The sequence below is a fragment of the Hylobates moloch genome, unplaced genomic scaffold (genome assembly GCF_009828535.3).
Source record: "Hylobates moloch isolate HMO894 unplaced genomic scaffold, HMol_V3 SCAFFOLD_3, whole genome shotgun sequence".
Classification (NCBI taxonomy): domain Eukaryota; kingdom Metazoa; phylum Chordata; class Mammalia; order Primates; family Hylobatidae; genus Hylobates; species Hylobates moloch.
Genome location: NW_026652278.1, coordinates 11933991 through 11955999, shown reverse-complemented (window position 1 = coordinate 11955999; position 22009 = coordinate 11933991). Strand labels below are relative to the sequence as shown.

At 45.4% G+C, this 22009-nt stretch overlaps 1 protein-coding gene across 11 annotated transcripts in view; it reads right to left on the bottom strand.

Moving 5' to 3' along the window:
* Positions 1-1171: 1171 nt before the first annotated feature.
* Positions 1172-22009, bottom strand: part of FGFR2 (fibroblast growth factor receptor 2) — a 120079-nt gene continuing 99241 nt past the window's right edge. For 8 of the 11 annotated variants that reach the window (XM_032176306.2, XM_032176316.2, XM_032176230.2 and 5 more), the window contains 7 exons: positions 20977-21087; positions 19006-19196; positions 10470-10592; positions 9831-9901; positions 7568-7705; positions 5865-5970; positions 1172-2208 (listed from right to left, as the gene is read on the bottom strand). In XM_032176306.2, the coding sequence (XP_032032197.1) occupies positions 2044-2208; positions 5865-5970; positions 7568-7705; positions 9831-9901; positions 10470-10592; positions 19006-19196; positions 20977-21087 (905 nt within the window). In that variant the 3' untranslated portion in view covers positions 1172-2043. Of the gene's footprint in view, positions 2301-5864; positions 5971-7567; positions 7706-9830; positions 9902-10469; positions 10593-19005; positions 19197-20976; positions 21088-22009 lie in introns of all 11 variants that reach the window. The other 3 variants (XM_032176262.2, XM_032176272.2, XM_032176325.2) reach the window with 1 other exon arrangement.

Below are 22009 nucleotides of genomic sequence, written 5' to 3'. Positions count from 1 at the left end.
AGGCAAAACTCTATTTCCCTCTTCAGATCGTTGGTGGTATGAAAATAAATAATTATTCAAAAATTTGTCCAAGTTTTCTTTTGGAAAATTTGAAGCAAATCCTTCTCTCCATACATCATGAAGAAAACAGCCTAAAAGGTTTTTAAGTCCCCGGGATTCAGATGTTCTGAACGTCTTCCCTACTCAATACCTGTCATCCTTAGGTTACCTCCCAGTTTGCAAAGCTCTCTACCATGTGGCTCTTTGTTTGCTCCTCTGGGGAACTGGTAGGGCTCAGAAAGGAACGATGATTCCATTGAGGTGCCAGTAAGCAACTGAGCTAGGGCTCCAACCAACCAATTCAGATTTTCCACTGGATCAACCTCAACCTGTCACAGGTACTGCTGGTCTCAGTCAACCCTTCTGGCAAGTCACCCCCGTGTGTAGCACATAAGACCCTTGGCAGCCCTGCCCTTCCTGCATTCACAACAGCACTCAGTCAGCACCTCCAAGCACAGGAAACCATTTGGTAAGACACGAGTATTAAAAAAATAAGTTCCGTGACATTTATTTTTGTCTTGTTAACATTAATATCTGTAGAAACATTTTTATTGTCAGTATAAAAATTAACAGATTTTATTAAATACTTTCTCCAATTTTGTAACACATAAGATCAGTGTAATCTGCATCCATTTGCACGGCTATTGCAAAGTGAGTGGGTGTTTCCAAAGCAAAACACAATACTTGAGCACAGAACGAACGACGGCGATATTTTGTGTGATGTAGGTATGAGGCTGGATCTTTTGGTGAGGTCTTGCCAGAATTAGATGAAAGCAATCCCTCAAAAAGACGGACATATCCCCAAAACTATCTGCAGAACAACTCTGTGTTTCAGTTTTCTATGATGGGACTTGAAGATCCTAACAGGCGTCTCTAACGCCAAAGAGTCTGGAAGCCATTATCAAAATTCACTGAAGAGAATACAAGCTAATCTGATTAATGTGCAATTCAGAAGCAGAAGGCCAGCTGCCAGAGAGAAGCACATTCTGCTATCATTTCAACTGAAGTCTGTCCTCAAGGAATGGATTAAGGCATCTTTTAAGAGGACGCTGGTACCATTTGTCTTGGGAAGTCCAGTTAGACGTTGCGTTGACATAATGACAGGGTTGTACACCAAAATGAAACACCTTCCTATGAATGAGTTCTTTTAATATGGGGCATTTAGGAGGTCTAAGAACAATCGTCTGACAGCAGCATTTAAACACAAATAAATCAAAACTTCATTTTCCCCAAATTAGTCATATATTGTAAATATTCTCTTTTCAAAGGATCTGATAACTAGTTAAGTCCAAGCAATAGATTAACTAGTCTGCTGTGCTGCCTGCATAGAAATGCCACTTAAATTACAAAAAAAACTATAAATGATTGTTTTGTATATTACCAATTCATTAATAAATTAATGTTATACCATTTTCCCTGAAAGCAAAAGTATTTTTCCACCTCTGCTCGGTGAAAATTAAGAAATTCTGTGTAAGAACAGCATTTAGCAAATAGCTATTAAAAAAAGAGAGACCAATTTTCTAGGTGCATTGGGACATCCATTTAAAATCAATACAAAAAATAATTCCTTGTAAATATATAATATATATTTATACATAATTTGAATATATTTACATACATCCAGCACCTATATACTGCATTTGTGCTCTGTAAGTGTGTGCTGACATAAATCTTCTCCAATTATTACAAAATTAACAAGGAAGGCAGGACACATGTCCACCTTGAGTCCTACTGGTCCACAGCCAGTATGCGCGGCAGGTGAGAGGGGTTACGTGGTGGCTTGTGGCAGTCCACTGCTCCAGAAACCTTCTTCTCCTCCTGGTGAAGATTACAAGTTTTCAACTGTATAAATCTTTACACGTATGCTGATTACTTTTCCAATTATTTACTTCTCTGATCCATATATACAAGCGGAGACAACAAGCTCTGGGAGGCATGGTCTCCCTGCTCAGTGTAGCTAGGTTCCCAGTGCTGTTCTGTTTGGGGACAGGCAGACACAGTCATTCATGTTTTAACACTGCCATTTATGTGTGGATACTGAGGCAGGCATGGTTCGTAAGGCATGGGGTCTGGAGAAAAAACAGAATCATCTCCTGAAGAACAAGAACTTCTTGTGTCAGGGTAACTAGGTGAATACTGTTCGAGAGGTTGGCTGAGGTCCAAGTATTCCTGAAAGAAGGGAAGAGAGACGTTTTATTTCATCTTGGGTCAGGATAACAAGGTGAATATGGTTCGAGAGGCTGACTGAGGTCCAAGTATTCCTGAAAGAAGGGAAGAGAAGAGTTTTATTTCAAACACAAGCTCTTGAGATGTGGGTATTGGACGCGGGACAGGACAGGCGACCCCTTGAAGGTGAACAGAGACCCAGCCCACCTGACTTCCACGAAGACCTCCCTAAGACCGCGTCTGATGTACTCCAGGCTGCCCTTAGCTTTTCTCTTGGAATCCATCATCAATCAACTATTGGCAGGTAGAGAACCATAAAACCTAGTCGAGCTATAGGTGCCGGGCAGGCAACTCGACTTCACACGGACCTAAATGACCCGCTGAGTCTACACCACCTCCTCACTAGAGCCCTTGCTTCAAATGCGAGCCCCAGCAAAATGAAAACCCGTCACATGTTGTGGGTCCCCAGGCCCCCCCTTTAAGTAGTTGAGACCATGAATATTTATTTTCTGAATTACATTTTACTATTGTAGTTTCTGGGATAATGGAAGGGGAATACTTCTTCATTCAGCGGGTAATTTAACAGATGTAACTCATTACTCTCAGAAGCTCTCCGAGTTGAAAATGTAAACAGTTCAAAAAAGGCTTGGATATACTCATGTATGTTAACTCCATAATACGCTGTTAAAGGAAACTTTAGGAAAATATAGGTTAAGTTTCAAAGTTTTGAAGGTTTGAGATTCAGAAAGTGTCCTCTGCTCCCCAAGGCATCCAGTGCTGGTGCTGCAAAAAGCCCTCTGGGTGTCACCCCAGGGTGACACTTCCTCCGACTTGCGTGCCCACAGACAGCTTTGTATGGCCTGAGGGCTAAAGATGGTCTTTAACATTGGTAAGCATTTGAAAAACAAAAAAAATCAAAAGAAGAATAATATCTTGTAGGATTAAAATGAATAAAATTTATATACAATTATATAAAATTCCAATTTCAGGATCCATAAAATTTTACTAGAAGACAGACTAGAACACATCTACTAGAACACATCTACTAGAACACATCTATTTACATATTGTCTGTGGCTACTTTGAGGCTACAGTGGCAAAGCTGCGACAGAGACCATAGGGCCGGTGAAGCTGAAAATATTTACTACCTGGCCCTTTACAGAAAGCAGTTGCCGACCCCTGTTCTGAAGCTATGAAAAGCTTTCTCAACTGGGAGCTTGTGGGTTTCTCTGCCTCCACTGGGCTGGCACAGTGGGGCAGTTCTGCTCACACATCCAGAAGCCAACAACTATTCTATGACATGTGGTTTTGCTGAGAGGGGGCAAAAAGTGCAGACCACAGCACAAACAGCCTCAGTGTTATCAGAAAAGAGCCCATGGAATGTTGGCAACTAGACATTTTTAAAGACACACACACACACACACACACACACACACACAACCCTATAATTCATCACCAGGGTTGGCAAGAGAAAGAGTCCCCATCCCAGAAGGGGAATGTGTCAGTTCCAACAACATCAGCATTAACCACACAACTGGAAACAAACACGCCCACCACATCAAAAGAGAACTTTTTGCTTACAATGATAAAAACGAAATTTTGTCCTAAATGGAACCATTTTTCTTGAGCATATGGTAATGATTTTCAGAAGGAAAGAAACTTCAATTTTTATATCCGCCAGACAATATGGCATTCTGCTTTTTTATTTTAGGGTACTAGATACAAACTTCAGTATGAACGGACCCACTCAACATGTAAATATATAAATAAATCACTTTGAGCATAGACATGAGATCATTAAAATAGAACTTTAGTGCTTTTCCCAGTTTTTTTTTTTTTTGGGACGGAGTCTCGCTCTGTCGCCCAGGCTGGAATGCAATGGCATGATCTCAGCTCACTGCAACCTCCGCACCCCCCACCCCCAGTTCAAGCGACTCTCCTGCCTCAGCCTCCCGGAGTAGCTGGGATTACAGGCGCACACCAACACACCCGGCTAATTTTTTGTATCTTTAGTAGAGACAGGGTTTCACCATGTTGGCCAGGCTGGTCTGGAACTCCCAACCTCATGATCCGCCTGCCTCAGCCTCCCAAAGTGCTGGGATTACAGGCCTGAGCCACTGCGCCTGGCCAACTTTTCCTAGTTTCTAAATGAAGCCATAAACTTTCAGATCTGATAGGAAAAAAACAGGGATATCAGTAGATTCCAGGTCTACAGTTAAAGGAACTTATACCAGAAACAACAATTTTGGCAGAAGAAGAAAGTTGGTTTCTTTCCCCCCTTGAACCGTTCCTTTCCTTTCAACTTCTGAAGGTCAGCTGTATTCATTTAAGTGCAATCTCTTCTTTCATCGAGCACAGGCCACAGTCAGACGCATAAGATAAAGCTGCTGAGCTAAGACTTCATATCACTACATTTGATTATTATTTTTTAAAAAATCACTCTAAAACTATTTTCTAAATCAGAAATTAAGTGTATTATTTTCCTTCTAAAATATTTGGGGAACTTTAACTTTTTTCTTGTTGAGACAATTGCATGGTTTGGGGTTAGTTTCCTGTGTAAAAGAACACTATTGTGCATCCTCATTAAATATCTCAAAATACATTCATTAACAATTTCTCTATCTTAAGATCTGACTAGACTTGATGGGTTTATCAAGCCTATGCTTTCTATAATTATAAAAGGCACTCTATCTGCATATCGAAGGAGCCACTGACATGGCTAAATTTGCACAATGAGTGACAGACGAGTGTTTATTTTGTTGGCAAGGATCATAAATTATTATTATTATTTTTTTTTAGATGAAGTCTCGCTCTGTCTCCCAAACTGGAGTACAGTGGCGCAATCTCAGTCACTGCAAACTTCACCTCCTGGGTTCAAGCGATTCCTCGACCTCGCCTCCTAAGTAGCTGGGATTACAGGCACACACCACCACATCCAACTAATTTTTGTATTTTTAGTAGAGACAGGGTTTCGCCATGTTGGCCAGGCTGGTCTCGAACTCCTGACCTCAGGTGATCTGCCCTCCTCGGCTTCCCAAAATGCTGGGATTACAGGCGAGAGCATAAATATTTTAGGGAAGATAAATATTTTAACAAAAGGTACGTTTTTATGTAAAAATCATGTAAGTTGCTCATTGTAGAAAACAGTGTATGTTTACATACACCTAGAAAGAGGCATTACCGACAGGATCACGTAGGATAGTATTGTGGTAACAGAAGCTGGTGTTACAAAACTTCACTGTATTCCATCAAGCAAATGATGACGAATGTTATCAGTTCACCCACTAATGACCAAAGCGCAGAATCAAACTTGCACAGGAATCCAAGCTTTTTCCCACGCACACCAAAATGCAAGTGAATACTGCTTCCCCCTCCCACTCTCCCACACACCCCAGACTGCTCCACCAGCAGCTACACTGAGGGCGGCCTTGGGAATGTCCCTCTGTCTTTGGTTTCATGAGTCAGAACTCACAAAATGAAGTTCTGAGAAAAATCATGATTTGAGAGGAACCCATAGTTGAACTATCTGACCCTATGGAAAAAAAATAAACAAGACCACAGACTCCAACCAACAGCCAACAGGGGAGTGTGTGTGTAAAATGCTACGCATGTCTCACAAGACAAGCAAGGACAAGGGGCTTCTGGAAGGAGGTTCTTACCTCATTGGTTGTGAGAGTGAGAATTCGATCCAAGTCTTCTACCAACTGCTTGAACGTTGGTCTCTGGGAGGGCACTGCATGCCAGCAGTCCCTCATCATCATGTACCTGGGAAAAATGGATTTCCTTGCATTAATTTCATATGCACTGGGTACGTGGTTATAGTCAGTCTTAATAGGCAATATGGGGACGTGCTGTGAATTAGGAAAATGCATCAGAACTTTCCAAGCAACTAGATTAGGAAGTCATGAATCACTTTCCCAAAAGCTTCCCCGCAAGTTCCTCCGAAAGGCACTTTGACTTACAAAAACAGCACGTAACCCAAAACATGTTAGGCATCTAAGCCATCAAGAAAGACACATCTATGTGTTTTCCCTGGTATCCCTGGGCCACAGTGACATCTCACAATGGCATCACACCCTAAAGATGCTTTGGAGGCTGAAGGAAAACACGTATTTCCATGGGCTGGTCTCCAGTCTTCCCTCCCCTGACACCCTGCCCTGCACCAAAGCAGCTCTACTATTTATCTGCCCAATGCTTTGGGTCTTAATGATTCTAGTTGACAAAGCTTCCTGAGTTAAACAAAAATAAAATAAAATTTGGAAACTACAACTTCAAGTTTTTTATGAATTAATCTGCCACCACTGGGCTGCACACTAACTTCCTGATTAACTCTTAGATAGGCTTAGCTTCCCAGGTCTTATCTTGATTATGGGTTTCGACAGATCCTCTACATTAAAAAAAAAAATAGGAATGACAAAGAGCACAATAAATGCCTTTATATAATATGCTATAAAATGTGGCCATTCATCAGACATCCACAGTACACCGAAAAGCACTCATGGGATTACTGATATAAAATCCCCATGAAATGATACACAATAGACCGCAGTTTCTGGGACAATCACTCCTCTTAGTTAATCCTGGAGGGGTTGAGGCAGGAGGCAGAGAGACTCCTTTCAAATCACTGATTCTATTGCACCAGGCACACGTCACAAACACAACATAACTCCACTTAAAGTGTGAGGCAGGTTTTGCTAGAAACCAGCTCATGGTTTTATAGGCAGATCTGGTACTCTAAGGAGGGCGCCTGGACACATTTTTAATTCCCTGCACTAAAACACAAGTGAGACCTAGGTAACCAAACCCGAGTTCCTTTGCTCTGAGGAAATGTGGTTGGCGTCCATCTGTAATGGCAATTTTCAATGGTTCAAGAAGTTCCGGAAACACCGATTCTCCACTGGCCACGATGGGGCCAGGCGGGGGCCAGGCACAACCACCAGGGAAAGGCTGTGTTGGTTCCTTAATCCTACACCCTGCAGGGCGGCCCCGCAGCTTTCTAGCTTGTTTCCTGACCCGTGGGTCTTCCTGTCACTCCACAGGAGACTGCAGAAGGCGCAGCACAGTGGCCCAGGAAGACCACTCCCGCTGGCTCTGCAAAGTCAGGAGCCCTCAGCCAGGCAGCCAGACACCCTCTGATCCAAAGCCCTCTCCATACTCAGAATAATGTTCTTTCTCTCAGACAAGTAATGGTTGTCAGTGTCGCTATGTATCCCAGTTCTGGATTGAGCCCAGAGAGCTTCAGCCATTCTTCTTAGATCATGTTTAGGAAACCAGGGGCCTTCAAAAATGAGATACATCAGGAGAGGTATTACTGGTGTGGCAAGTCCACTGTGGCACCGGCAGGAAAGACAACAGCCCTTACAGTTCGTTGGTGCAGTTGGCTGGTTTATCCATTCTGTGTCCTTCCTTCAGCAGCTTAAAAAGTTCCTCCACTGGAATCCCTGGGTAGGGCGAGCCCCCTAAAGTGAAGATCTCCCACATTAACACCCCGAAGGACCAGCTGCAACAAAAGAAAGCACGGCATTACTAACCCATCCACGTTGCCAAAACCTAAACATGCCCAGCTGAGACATAAACACCTCCTCACTTCTGAAGTTCAAAGACAAATGGGCCCTCCTGCAGTTCATCCTATGTGCTCTTTCCTGCCCTGCAAGAGCATCCCCAAATGATGATGACACGGGGATGTGCTGATGGAATTTTCCATCAATAGACAAAAAGGCAAACTGCCATCGCTCTGGAATAGAGCTGCTTGTCTTAAATGTGGTGTTAGCAATGCAAGGATCTCAGTTTCTCAGTTTCAAAGCCTTTATGTTCCTTTCCAACTCCCTATGTGCCTGACCCAAGGGTTGTGATCTACCAGGATGGGCAGTTGACAGAATAAGGCCAGCAAGCCAACTCCGCAGGATCACAGCTGCCCTCTGTGGCCGGCAGAACATCTTCTGCACAGAGGCTCTGGAACTTACTAAGATTGCACAGGCAATCAGCACAGGGCTGGGGTTAGGATGAGGAATCACATGCCCCAGATGAGTTGCACACAACAAAACTGAACACATCTCGGCCGGGCGCGGTGGCTCAAGCCTGTAATCCCAGCACTTTGGGAGGCCGAGGCAGGCGGATCACGAGGTCAGGAGATCGAGACCATCCTGGGTAACACGGTGAAACCCCGTCTCTACTAAAAATACAAAAAAAATTAGCCGAGCGTGTTGGCGGGCGCCTGTAGTCCCAGCTACTGGGGAGGCTGAGGCAGGAGAATGGTGTGAACCCGGAAGGCGGAGCTTGCAGTGAGCCGAGATCGCGCCACTGCACTCCAGCCTGGGGGACAGAGAAAGACTCCGTCTCAGAAAAAAAAAAAAACAAAAAAAAAACTGAACACATCTCACAGCCCACAATTTATTTACACTTGACTCTTCAGAGAATTGGACTTCCTGTGCCAAGTTCAGGAGGCTCAATCTCTGGGATGAGCAAGCTGAGAGAGCCAGGTTTAGCTATGTCATGGTCACTCTGGAAACTCACCCTTCTGTACTCGATGGTGGTGAGTTTCACCCTGCAGTTTTCTACAGAGCAAAAGCGGCAGCACAAGACAGGCAGAACAGCCTCTGTGCCTCAGTTGCTCACAGCAAAAATGGGATTGTCATGTCTTCTTTTTTTAGGATTGTTGAGAGGACCAACTATGGTAGCACAGAATTAATGCCTACCCAGAACTCTTCCTGCTCATACAAATAAAAAATAGTTCAAGTGATTTTTTTTTTCCCAGACAGAGTCTCGCTCTGTCGCCAGGCTGGAGTGCAGTGGCACAATCTCAGCTCACTGCAACCTCTGACTCCCAGGTTCAAGTGATTCTCCTGCCTCAGCCTCCCATGTAGCAGAGATTACAGACACGCATCACTATGCCCAGCTAATTTTTGTAGTTTTAATAGAGACGGGGTTTCACCATGTTGGCCAGGACGGCCTTGATCTCCTGAACTCGTGATCCACCTGCCTTGGCCTCCCAAAGTGCTGGGATTGGTTACAGGTATGAGTCACTGCACCCAGCCTTCAACTGAATTTTCAAATCTAAAATATCAGTTGGAGCCTAACCCTATTGGTTTTGTCAGTATATCATAATAGAAATATTCTACTGTGTTTCTAGAATGCTATCAAGGATGCCAAAGCAAGATCAGACCTTTTTTTTGAGGGATAAATACAGAGAGTAGACCCTGTGGACCACATCTCACTCAGCTCCACTCTTTAAGGACAAATCTGGCTTAGAGGGAAATATGACAAACGACTCGAGTGGGAAAAGCTCCAGGATTACTCCTTTAATGGAGTGAAGAACATGCCAAGAGCTTGGCGAATTAGATAACCGCTTTGTAGTTGCACATCCATGAATATGTTCAAGGGAAGGACTTCCGCTCTGGCAGGAGGAGGTCAGCGGTTCCACCTCCTGTGCTCTTTGAAGCCAGGCAGATTAGTAACAGAGCATTGGTTATCAGCCTACCATAAAATCCGTCCTTTCTAAGGCCAGCTCCTGCACCTTCTACGAATGTGTGAAATGCAGCAGCCACTAAAGAAGGAAGAAAGGCGAAGTACGTACAGTATTTTTGCAGCTCGAGCCCAGGAAGAAGCCAGAGAAAAGAGTTACTCACACGTCACTCTGGTGAGTGTATACTCTATCAAACAGGGCTTCTGGAGCCATCCACTTGACTGGAAGTCGCCCCTGCAGATGTAGAGGAAAATGTAGAAACTAAATACATTTAGAAGAATTTATCTTAGCAGGCTCACTAGGGCTGTGCCCTGTTCAAGAGCTGATATTCTCATGGTTTTTACCAGTCAGCCAATAGAGCAGAAATCAGTCCCAATGAGGACCATACATAACGTGTGAGATGCACAGGTTTGGGCCATTAATAAAATGCCATCTCCTTGGATTCTATCTTTTATCTCCCTAGCACACGATGCTCCTTGACCAGTTATTAGGCAAAAATTAAACCAGTAACTTCCAAGCTGTAGTTTTTGCTATGAAAGTTCTTGATGAGAACCATAAGAAAATCCTAGCGGCTGCTGATTATTCTGTATATAAGTGTTTCACATTTACTAAAATTGACATAAATAGAGGCTAAAGTTGCTTATTGAGAGTTTGTGAATAGTAAGGAAAAAGAACGGGAATCGGGGCAGGGGAATGGGTCCCCGTCCATCCCACCCAGCTCTCAACATTGACGGCCTTTCTTCCTGGAACAGTCTGAGCCCCACCCCTGCCCCTGCCCACTGTGTTACTGCCATCGACTTACATTGGTGGTCTTTTTGTAATAGTCTATATTGTTGATATCTCTGGCGAGTCCAAAGTCTGCTATTTTCATCACATTGTTTTCTGTTACCAAAACATTTCTGGCTGCTAAATCTCGATGAATACACTGAAATCAAGAAAGAAGCAAGAGAAATAACTAATTTCGAAACACCTCAAGAACAAAAAGGAAATATGTTCATTTCTTAAAATGCAGATAGAAAATATAGCTGATGTTAAAAACCACTTGCAGTATACTATAAGAAACACAATATGGCCGGGTGCCACGGTTCATGCCTGTAATACCAGCACTTTGGGAGGTCAAGGTGGGCAGATCACTTGAGGTCAGGAGTTCGAGACCAGACTGGCCAACATGGCAAAACCCCATCTCTGCTAAAACTACAAAAATTAGCCGAGCGTGGTGGTGGGCACCTGTAGTCCCAGCTACTCAGGAGGCTGAGGCACGAGAATCACTTGAACCCGGGAGACAGAGGTTGCAGTGAGCTGAGATCACGCCATTGCACTCCAGCCTGGGTGACAGAGTGAGACTCTGTCTCAAAAAAAAAAAAAAAGAAAGAAAAGAAAAGAAAACACAGTGTGGCTCTAAGATTAAGAAGACAGGTCAACTGGGATCATCCGAGAGTCTGGAACACGACATGTATTTGTTTTGGAATTATAAATAAATAGAATGATCATTTTGAAGAGCGAAGGTAGACTAAATAACCGTATTCTCTTCTATCTCCAGTTGTCCAGCCACACCAGTGTCTTCCTTTCAGCTGCTTATAGATCTGTATCTGATCATCTTAAAATCTTTTCTCTCAACACTTGCTCTCCTGCCCTTTACACCTGAATTTTCAGAAGCGTTGGTTAAAATCCAACGTCACGTCTTCATTCCTGGTCACTTCTCAAACATTCTAATCTGTGTTCTACTCTTGCCTCTCCTGAAGCTTATGAAGAACCTCTGAATTGTTAGACGCAAATGACGTCCTCCAACTCCTCAGTTGTTCCTCCTCTGTGGCTTCAGATGCTATTGATATCTTGCTTGTTTTTTAAAACGGTCCCTCTGTTTAGGTTTTTTTTTGTTTTTTGTTTTAACATGGAGTCTTGTTCTTGTCGCCCAGGCTGGAGTGCAATGGTGCGATCTCGGCTCACTGCAACCTCCGCCTCCTGGGTTCAAGTGATTCTCCTGCCCCAGCCTCCCGAGTAGCTGAGATTACAGGTGCCTATCACCACACCCGGCTAATGTTTTGTATTTTTAGTAGAGATGGGGGTTTCACCATGTCGGTCAGGCTGGTCTCGAACTCCCGACCTCAGGTGAGCCACCCGCCTCGGCCTCCCAAAGTGCTAGGATTGCAGGTGTGGGCCACTGCACCCAGCCCCTCTGTTTAGCTTTATCCCGTCCCCTTCCCTCAGCTGGCTCTTCTCTTTTTCTGTCCCTTCAAATAGAGGAATTGTTCCATTAAGTTTATGTATTTCCATATATCCTCACGGCATTAATTCTAAACACATACAAAATATGCACAAGTTCGTATCTCCATCCTGACCTCCCTCCTGAGACCCATGTTCTCATTTTCAACTGTCTAAGGGACACTTCCCCACTGACATGCCCTTGACGTCTCAAATTCAAGGTTTCAACTCCTCCAATGCTTTGTCTGTCTTAATCGGAGAGCTATACACCGGTATTCTTTACACATTCCTCCCAAGTCCTGTTGATTTCAACTCCAAAATGCCTTCCCATGTGTCCATACCATGCCTTTCCCACTGCTAATCCCTTAGTCCAGGCCATCTTCACTGTCTGCCCCCTCCCCCTGAGACTTCCACACTGCCCGCCTAGCGGGTCCCTACGCTTCCAAACTTAGCCCTGTTGTACCTCCTCCATGTCCCATGACTAAGGTTCCTGAAATGACTAGTCATGTCCTTTCTTGGCCTCTACCATGGCCAATGCCCGTCTATCCACATTCTCAGTCCAGTTTCTCCTAACACCTGGCCTCAGCCTGAATGTGCCACATACACTGAATCTAAACACTGAAATATTAAATACTTGCTACAGAACAGCTAATTTATTGTCCTGACACTAACTCTTGGGTCTCAGAAAGATCTAGCTATTACAACTTTTCCTTCCTTTTTTTTTTTTTTTTTTGAGATGGAGTTTCACTCGTTTCCCAGGCTGGAGTGCAGTGGCACGATCTTGGCTTAATGAAACCTCTGCCTCCCAGGTTCAAGTGATTCTCCTGCCCTCAGCCTCCTAAGTAGCTGGGATTGCAGGTGCCCACCACCACACCTGGCTAATTTTGTATTTTGGGTAGAGATGGGGTTTCACCATGTTGGTCAGGCTGGTCTCAAACTCCTGACCTCAAGTGATCCACCCACCTCGACCTCCCAAAGTACTGGGATTATAGGCGTGAGCCACTGTGCCCGGGCTATGACTTTTTCTTTCTACAAATGATACCCTATTGCGAGCTGCTGCATTTTTGTTACACTTTCATATAGCAAGATTTCCACAAGATACAGGTAATCAGGGTCCCCAATCATCACCTTCTATTTTGGAAAGAGATAAGACATAAAGAAGCGAATATCACCACCGAAGACTTTTACACTGGTTACTGGCAAAGGTTAACTATCATATGAAGCAGAAAGTCTTAGCAGTCCATTCAACAAGGCTGAAATGGGGCTGATCTTAGGCACTCCACAAAATGGACAATTTAACAGGGGGCAAGCTAAGTGATCCCTGAAATATAAATAAGGAACTGTTTGATTCCACCCCGACCCCCAGCTATTCCTTGTGTTCACACACTTCTGGGCCCCCCGGGTAGCCTAAGCCCAGAAGCGGGAAAGCAAGAAAGCCACGCAAGCTCGCAATCCCTGGCCAGGCTGAAAGCAGGAAACGTGAGAGCTCACAGAAGCTGCCTGGAGATTCGTCTGGGGCTGCAGCCCTGTTCTCAGTTTTGGAGGCCTCTTCAAATTGAACTTCCAAGCCCTGGGCCAAACTCTCCCGGTGGTGTGCTCCTGCTGACACGCGCTCTGTGTGTCTGGCAAGCTGTGTGGTCAGAAGAATGTGCTTCCCACGCACTGGGCTCCAACCATGCATTGGGGCTCAGCTTGCACAGAGACACTGCTGATGGCTCCCTCCACCATCTTCTCAGCAAAAGCCAAAGTCTAGCGTGGCCATCCCTCATCCCAGGGGCTAGGAAACATCAAACCCCAGCCTCTGGGTTGAATAAGAGGAGACTTGGAACCCACACCCGAGAAAAAGAAAGTAATCACAGGCAAGCCAAATCCCCGTCATCCACAGGAATGTGAGCTGTTCTCCAGCACAGAGAGCTGACCATTTTATACAATTAGGGCCCTGGGACAGTTTGGTGTTCCATAGGTGAAGGTCAGTGGGTCACTATGGGAAGGAAGACCAACATCCCTATGATGTAGACAGTATGCCCTGTGCCCAGTATGGCTGATGACATCGAATTCCTGTGGCAACCTATGACATGGATAGTGTTATACCCATTTTACAGGTGGGGAAGCTGGGGCTTCACTAAAAAAACTGCTCAGGCCGGGCGTGGTGGCTCACACCTTTAATCCCAGCACTTTGGGAGGCCGAGGCGGGTGGATCACGAGGTCAGGAGATCAAGACCACCCTGGCTAACACAGTGAAACCCCACCTCTACTAAAAATACAAAAAATTAGCTGGGCATGGTGGCAAGCGCCTATAGTCCCAGCTACTCGGGAGGCTGAGGCAGGAGAATCGCTGGAACCCGGGAGGCGGAGGCTGCAGTGAGCCGAGATAGCGCCACTGAACTCCAGCCTCGGCGAAAGAGCTAGACTCTGTCTCAACAAAAAACAAAAAAATCTGCTCAGGGCCAGGTGCCGTGGCTCATGCCTGTAATCCCAATACTTTGGGAGGCTGAGGTGGGCAGATCACTTGAAGTCAGGAGTTCAAGACCAGCCTGGCCAACATGGTAAAACCCCGTCTCTACCAAAAAATAGCCAGGTGTGATGGTACATGCCTGTAGTCCCAGCAACTCAGGAGGCTGAGGTGGGAGAATCACTTGAACCCAGGAGGCCAAGGCTGCAGTGAGCCAAGATCACGCCACTGCACTCCAGCCAGGTGACAGAGTGAGACCCTATCTCAAAAAAACAAAAAACAAACTGCTCAGATTTAACACTTTGAGGGTTAACCGGGTTTGGGATGCAGTTAAAAAAGTAAAATTAGTGTGATTTGAGCTAAAAATACTAAGGGTTTTATAAATTGTGTAAGGTTCAAATACCCTATTACCTAATTGCATTGCTGTATACACCATGGTGTTTTTTCACTTCTCTGTCTCCAGTCCCCAACCCCCACCCCAGCACTCACATACTCACACACGTACACACACAACCGAAAGCTGCTGGAGGCCAGGCACTGTGTGTTCATCTCAATCGGCCCAGCGCTGAGCACAGATGAACCCGGTACATCAGTAACGATGTACTGAACAATTCTCTTTTGCCCCTTCCTTCAGGCAAGCAGGTCTCTCACAAGCCCATGACTCCCCGTTGTGAGGGGATGGGTGTGGGAAAGCCAGGGCCGGACCCTTTGCCTGGTTATTCATTCTCCACCTTCAAGAATAAGCCCCCCATTTTTGGAAGCAGAGCCCTCGCAAGGGGATCATGCTTAACATCTTCATCTATCTCCATTTTCAAACCTATTCTGGGTCCTTAACTGCACGTGGCTTCCAGTAAGTGGCTTTGGAACCATGCCATGTCTTAAAGGCCCATACAATATCCCTTCTACCTTGGGCTGTTATTCAATGTAGAGACAATGAGGCCACACTGGGGCACCCCCTCACCCTCCCCCCCCCACCCGCCCCCACCCCCCCCCACCCCCCCCCCCCCCCACACACACACGGAATCTCATTGGTCCTGCCTCAATTTAGAGAGAGTTAGGGGCCTCATGAGAGCAGGAGACAGCTGAGTGGGGGACCAGGGGACCTAGGTCTGGGACCTGCCACTCCACTCTTCGGACCTACAAGTCCCCTTCTCAGAAGTGAGGACATCTGAGTCCTCCTGACACATCTGGGCTCAAACCGTTCGTGCTGCTTCCTCATCATCTTCCCCCACACAATGGGGATCCAAATCCCACCGATTTCCGGGTTGTTCTGAGGGCTACGTAAGATGCTTTAAGTCAAATGCTCTGCCACGGTGCCTGGAAGACGGTCAGCTTCTCCCGGAGTGGTCAGTGATTAATAATAACGATAGTTACTATTATCACAAGACTTTAATATGGCTACTTCCATTCTTCCATGATTAAATGGATTCATTTGCCCTGCTTAGCAAAGTTCGTCTCCCAGTTTTCTCTCCGCCAGCTCCAAAACAGGAAGGAGCTCTGAGTCCTCAGGGCTAGGGTGGGCAGGGGTACCACCACTGCCTCTAGGACCAGGACCCAACACCTGTGCTTCTCACCAGTCTGAGCGCCGAGGCTCTACTGCCTGCCTCCTCCTTCCTGAAGCTCCCGTGTGGGGCCTCTGCACTCCGTGTCCTGATTTTCCTACTGCTCAGGCTGTGCCTCCTCGGCCTCCGCTGCTGTTTCTGGTGCTTTCTGTCAATCTCTAGATTTGAGAATTTTCTCAGGACCTGACTTCAGGCTTCTGTTCTCCTCTTCCAAGCTGCTCCGCAGATGAGTTTGTCCACGCCCATGGCTTGGACTCACAGCTCCCTTTGCTGCCTCCCAGCTGTTAGCCCACCCTCAGAGCTGAGCTGCTGCCTGCAGCTTCTTCATTATCTCCCCTTGGATGACTCAGATACACTCAAGACGAGCTTGGATTTTCCACCCACATCTATGCCCCCTGCCCCAACCCTGATTCCCAAGTCCTCCCAGACTTGGAAGCTGCACCACCATCCAGTTTTTCAAGCTGGAAATCCAGAAGTCATCCTTGATCTCTCTTTCTCTCCCTCCTATCTAATCAATCCATTCACTATCCCAAGAGCAAAATATGTCCAACATCAGCCCACCAGCTTCTCTCAGTGTCTTCGGACCCAACAGACCCTAGCCAAACCATCATCACCTTTGACGGGCTCAGCCTTCCCATTCACCACACAAGCAGCAGTGAGAGTCACCTTTGAAGCACAAACGATCCTCTTTCCTCCCCCTCAGAAGATTCCATGGCAGTGACAGCAAAGTGCAGTGTCCTGGCATGAGTACGGCCTTATCCCACTGTTTCCTCCATGGCACCTTTTTCAATATTTTTTTACAACCTTATTTTCATTCCCACATTTACTGTCAATTTCTCTTACTGCCACCCATGGTTCCTGCCCCAAGAGGTCAAGGACTATGTCTATTCTGGCCACTTTGCTGGAGAGCCTGACCAAGGGCATGAGACATCGGGGGTGCTCTAGGAGTAGATGTTGAAGGATTTAATAAAATGACTGGGCCAGCCCTCCTACCACATTTCTCCTAGTAGCACCGCCCTGCTGGGTGCAAAACTGCTTCCTCTATCTCCCACACAGGTAGGGCAGGGAGTGATCAAGACCAGAATATCAAAATAGGCAGCTTACAGATGGGCTACCCTCCCCAGGCTTATTTAGGAAGAGTTCACAGCTGCAGAAAAGGAGGGATGGCACAGTGAGTCTCCACCGCTGCTGGGTTTGCTTGTTACACCTACTCAATCACTTGCTGTCTCCACGTCCTGCCCCACCTGCCCCCACATACATACACACTTGGGATAGTGAATGGACTGATTATATTTTATGGCTGGACCACTTAAAACTGAGTTGCAGGCATCACTGATACTTCACAAATCTCAATTCTTCAGCATATTTCCCCTACAACAGATACCACTGTCACCCCCCCATCCCAAATTCAACACAAATTCCGTATATTATATACAGAAATATAACCAGTAATATTATACAGTCCATATTCAAAGGACACTCATAAATGTCCTTTCTAAGAACTGGCCACCCTCCCCGACCCACAGGATCCGGTCCAGGATCCCACTTTTACACTTAGGAATTGTCTCCCCTTTAATCTGGAACTGTCTCCCCAGCAGTTTTTGTCTTTTGAGACACTGACATTTTGAAGCGATATCTTGTCAAATGTCCCATGTTCTGGATCTGTCTGGTTGTCTCTGGATGCCAAATACTTTTTGATTGGCAAACTCCCCTACATACATGCACGCACACGCATGTGTACACAAACACAATCACAGAAGTCAAAACTGTGTTTAATTAGTTTCCTAAAACCTATATATTGGGAGATTTTTATACGAAAAACATCTGAAAAAGTCTTAAACTCTAAACTCTCTTGAAAAATGTTTTTAAAGTTTTTCTTAAATTAAAAAGAGAAAAGGTAAAACCCTGTCTCCACAAAAAAAAAAAAAAAAAAAAAAAACAACAAAAAACAAAACAAAAAAAACCCACAAAACTTAGCCAGGCGTGGTGGCACTTCCCTGTAGTCCCAGCTACTCAGGAGGTTGAGGTGGCAGGCTCATCTGAACCTGGGAGGTCACGGCTGCAGTGAGCTGTGATCATGCCACTGCACTCCAGCCCGTTTGAAAGAAAGAAAGAAAAAAACATCCAGAACATGGGGTAGCTCTGGGCCATGTTCCTTTGTGGCCAGAGAGTAGAGCTGAGGTGCAGCCATCCCTCGAATCTCTGCAGAGTGATCCACAGGCCTTGGTGGTGTGACTGGCATGGCCCCATGGAGACTTGAGTTTGTGACTCTTCAGGCAACCCAGACCCCCAAGTGACAGAGGGTCCACGCCTACCAGAGGATCTCACCTCTTTGGGGACCCAAGGAATTCCTGGCACTGCAATAAACTGCACTGCAGGTAGCAGCAGGGCCCACTTCTGCCCAGGAGGCAGCTCTGCCCCTCCGCTTCCCTATGTGTCGGGCTGACAAGGGAGTTTTGGGTCATCCAAAATGCCTCCTAGGACATCTGGGCACCTGTCTAACTACTTTCAGAATAACTGAAATGTTTCAAGTTCCATGGTAAGTGGCATGCCTGGAATGCAGGCAGTCCACCTCAGGGGACCTGGCCAACTTCTAACCACAGAGGGTCACCCGCCAAACGAGACAAAATAAACGCAGAGCTCCAGGACGCAAGGTTACTAAAATACCCCTTTGTTTGACCTTTACTCTTAGAATATTTAATGCCATATCAAACCCAAAACACTAAACACCTAAAGTCTATGTTCAAAAACTCAGTAACCACAAAATAAATGAGGCTAAAAAAAAAAAAAAAGAAAGAAAATCATCCAAATTAAAGGGGGCCTTTAAAACCATCCATTTCCCACCCAGAGAGCTGAATTCCGAGGGAAATCAGACATGGTCCTGTCTCAGAGAAGAGGTATCTTTTCTGCTCATCTCTGCAGCGATGCTATAGGTTTATGAGGCTGCTTTGGTTTTAAAGAGTTCATTAAACTCAAATGTGAATAATGCAATAAGTATTTTCCAGGTTGTACAAGACATGCGAGGGCTTGATCTAGCAAATGAGCGTGTCCAAATTGCCTGTTTTCCTTAAAGACATTTTTAATTGGATTCCACCCAACCAAGTAGAATGTGAAAGACTCACTTTTTGGGAAGCCAAGTACTCCATGCCTCTGGCCAGCTGGTAGGTGCATGACACCAAGTCCTTGAAGGTCATCTGCTCCTCAGGAACACGGTTAATGTCATAGGAGTACTCCATTCCGGGTGGCCTCCGGGCTCGGAGGTATTCTCGGAGGTTGCCTTTAGAGGCATACTCAACTATGACATAGAGAGGCCCTGTTGAGGAAGAAGAGAAGCTCCCTAAAGAGAGAACTCAGGGTCTGCCCTTGGGCAATTCAGCAAAACATTTTTAGTTATTACAACCCATGGTTTTTTTTTTTTTTAAAGTTTAACATACAGAGGCCAGGCGTGGTGACTCATATCTGTAATCCCAGCCCTTACGGAGGCCGAGGCAGGTGGATCACCTGAGGCCAGGAGTTCAAGACCAGCCTGGCCAGCATGGCAAAACCCCGTCTCTACTAAAAATACAAAAATTAGCTGGGAGTGATGACACACACCTATAGTCCCAGCTACTCGAGAGCCTGAGGCAGCAGAATCGCTTGAACCCAGGAGGTGGAGGCTGTAGTGAGCCGAGATCATGCCACCGCACTCCAGCCCGGGCGACAGAGCAAGACTGTCTCAAAAAAAAAAAAAAAAGGAAGAGGAAAAAAAGAAAAAGTTTTAACATACAGAAAAGCACACATAAAAAATATCACTATAATCTCTCCAAAACGATAAATCAGCCCTTGGTCATGATAGCCTCAAAAGGCTGTAGGAAATGAAACAGAGACACAGTTGATGTGCTCTTCCCTGCCACTCTCATGCTGTCACCTACGCCCTCTTGGAAAGCAATGGATCCCTCCATTCTATCCTTTTGGTTCGTTTTAACTATTCAGTAAGTAATATATTATTTTTAATCACATAAATGAATAATAAAGCTCTTAGAGCTTTGCAACATTTTTTCTCCATACATTATCCTTTTGGAACCTGTTGGGCTTATAAAAATAAAACTAGATCATTCCTTTTCACAGCTGCATATACTGTATCATATAAACACACCACACTTTATTTATCCATTCCCTTATATGCATGGGCATTTGCTTCCAGGTTTCAGCCATAACAAGCAGTAGGCAATGAACATCTCCGTACATGTTCCCTTACACACGTGTGCAATAATTTCTCCATGGTATAGACTTGGGGTTGGCAGACTACAGCCTGCAAGCCAAATCCTGCCTACTGCCTGTTTGGGTAATTAAATTTTATTGGCATGCAGCCAGGTCCATTCATTTCTGTACTTCTAGCACTGCTTTCTCACTGCTATGGCAGACACGAGAAGTTGCGACAAAGACCATACGGCCCACGAAAGTCTAAAATATCTACAACCTCCCTTTACAGAAAAAGTTTGCCAATTCCTGTATAGACCTAAGAGAAATTGCTAAGTCAAAGATAGGCGTTTTCAAGTTTACTAATTACTTAGCAAATTGATTCCAAAGTGCCAGTAAACATTCAATGGAAGAAGCCAGGGTCTCTCTCCCCCAGGGAAAATAACGTATTCCTTCATACCGCTTTCTCCTCTTTTAAGCTATTCTTGGGAGCTCAGCCATCTGTGACCCACAGCAAGATGTGGATTCCTCAATCCCTGTTTTAAGGGAAGAACTTCTCAACCAAAACATAGGATCTTATTCTGAGAAATCTCTCTTAGCACTTACAAAACAAAAACATAAGGAGGCTGCCTTTTCCAAAACCCCCTTCAGGTTATGACCTAGAAACAGCAGGGCCCTCTAGGCCCTCAAATCCAAAGTCACCCTGCACCCTCCTTTCCACTGGCCCCCAGGTACGGGCACAGACCCTTCTTTGCGTTCATGGCTAGGAATATCTCCCAATGGAGATTTTAAAAAGAACTTTAAACATGCACACGGGGTGCTCTCGGAGCAGGATCTAGAAGCCCAACCGTTTCTAAAATGATTCAATCAAACTGCAGAGTATTTGGGCGAATGCAGTTTTTCCTCCTACTCACCATCCTGTGTGCAGGCTCCAAGAAGATTTATGATATTCTTGTGTTTCCCAATCATCTTCATCATCTCCATCTCGGACACCAGATCAGAAAGGTCTTTCTCTGTGGCATCATCTATGAACAGCAGGCATATTCACAAATCAGTTCACTTCCTCTAACTCATGGGCAGCTACTGTTAATTGCCAAAGACTTAGTTGAAACAGCATGAAACTGAATTTCAGAATCAGAAAAGATTTTCCAAATCATCTCCGTCATTTTATCGAGGAAGGGACACAGGCCTACACAGGGAACTGCCTCGCTCTGTGTCAAAGAGCTCACTGGGGGGCCAATGGGCCCGAGAGTCAGGATGAGAGCAGGGGCTTCTGACACTAATGCCAATTCTTTCCTAGACCATGAAATAATCTCATCATCTGCCATATCAAAGACGTCTCAGAAAACCACACCAAACTTCATGGTGCTGGAAACCTGCGAGGAGACCAAGGGTAGGGCCATTTCAAATCACTACAGACTTGTTCCCGACCAAGCATTCCTAACCCAGCCCCTCGAGGCCCTTAGAGCATTCCAAGATGGGTTCAGACGGCTCCCCATAAACAGGGCCATAAACGTGTGTGCATGTGCATTCTGAGCAGGTAAAGGGCTGTGACTTCTAGTGGCTTCTCAGAGGGCACTGCAGTTCCCACCCTAAGAAAAGTTATATAAACTTCCGCTCGGTAATTTCAAGCAAGAATGGCACATAGGTCCCACATACGCGGGCTCGTGGTTAGCTTCTCTTAGATTCTCCTAAGTGGCAAGACTTTCCCATGTGCCCTCTATCTCAAGCTAATTCAGTATGGAAATATCTGGGTTTCCCTTAAAAAAAAATGAAATATGGGCATGGATAAGGACCATGTTGCAAACAGTCTTCTAGCTTCACAGAAGGAAGATCAATACAAGTGACTGTGTGTGCAAAATTTACACTGATATATGTGAAGGAGGGAGCCACGGGCCATGAGAAGGGAGGGAGACACAGCTATGGGCTGTAAGAAAGGACACGCCA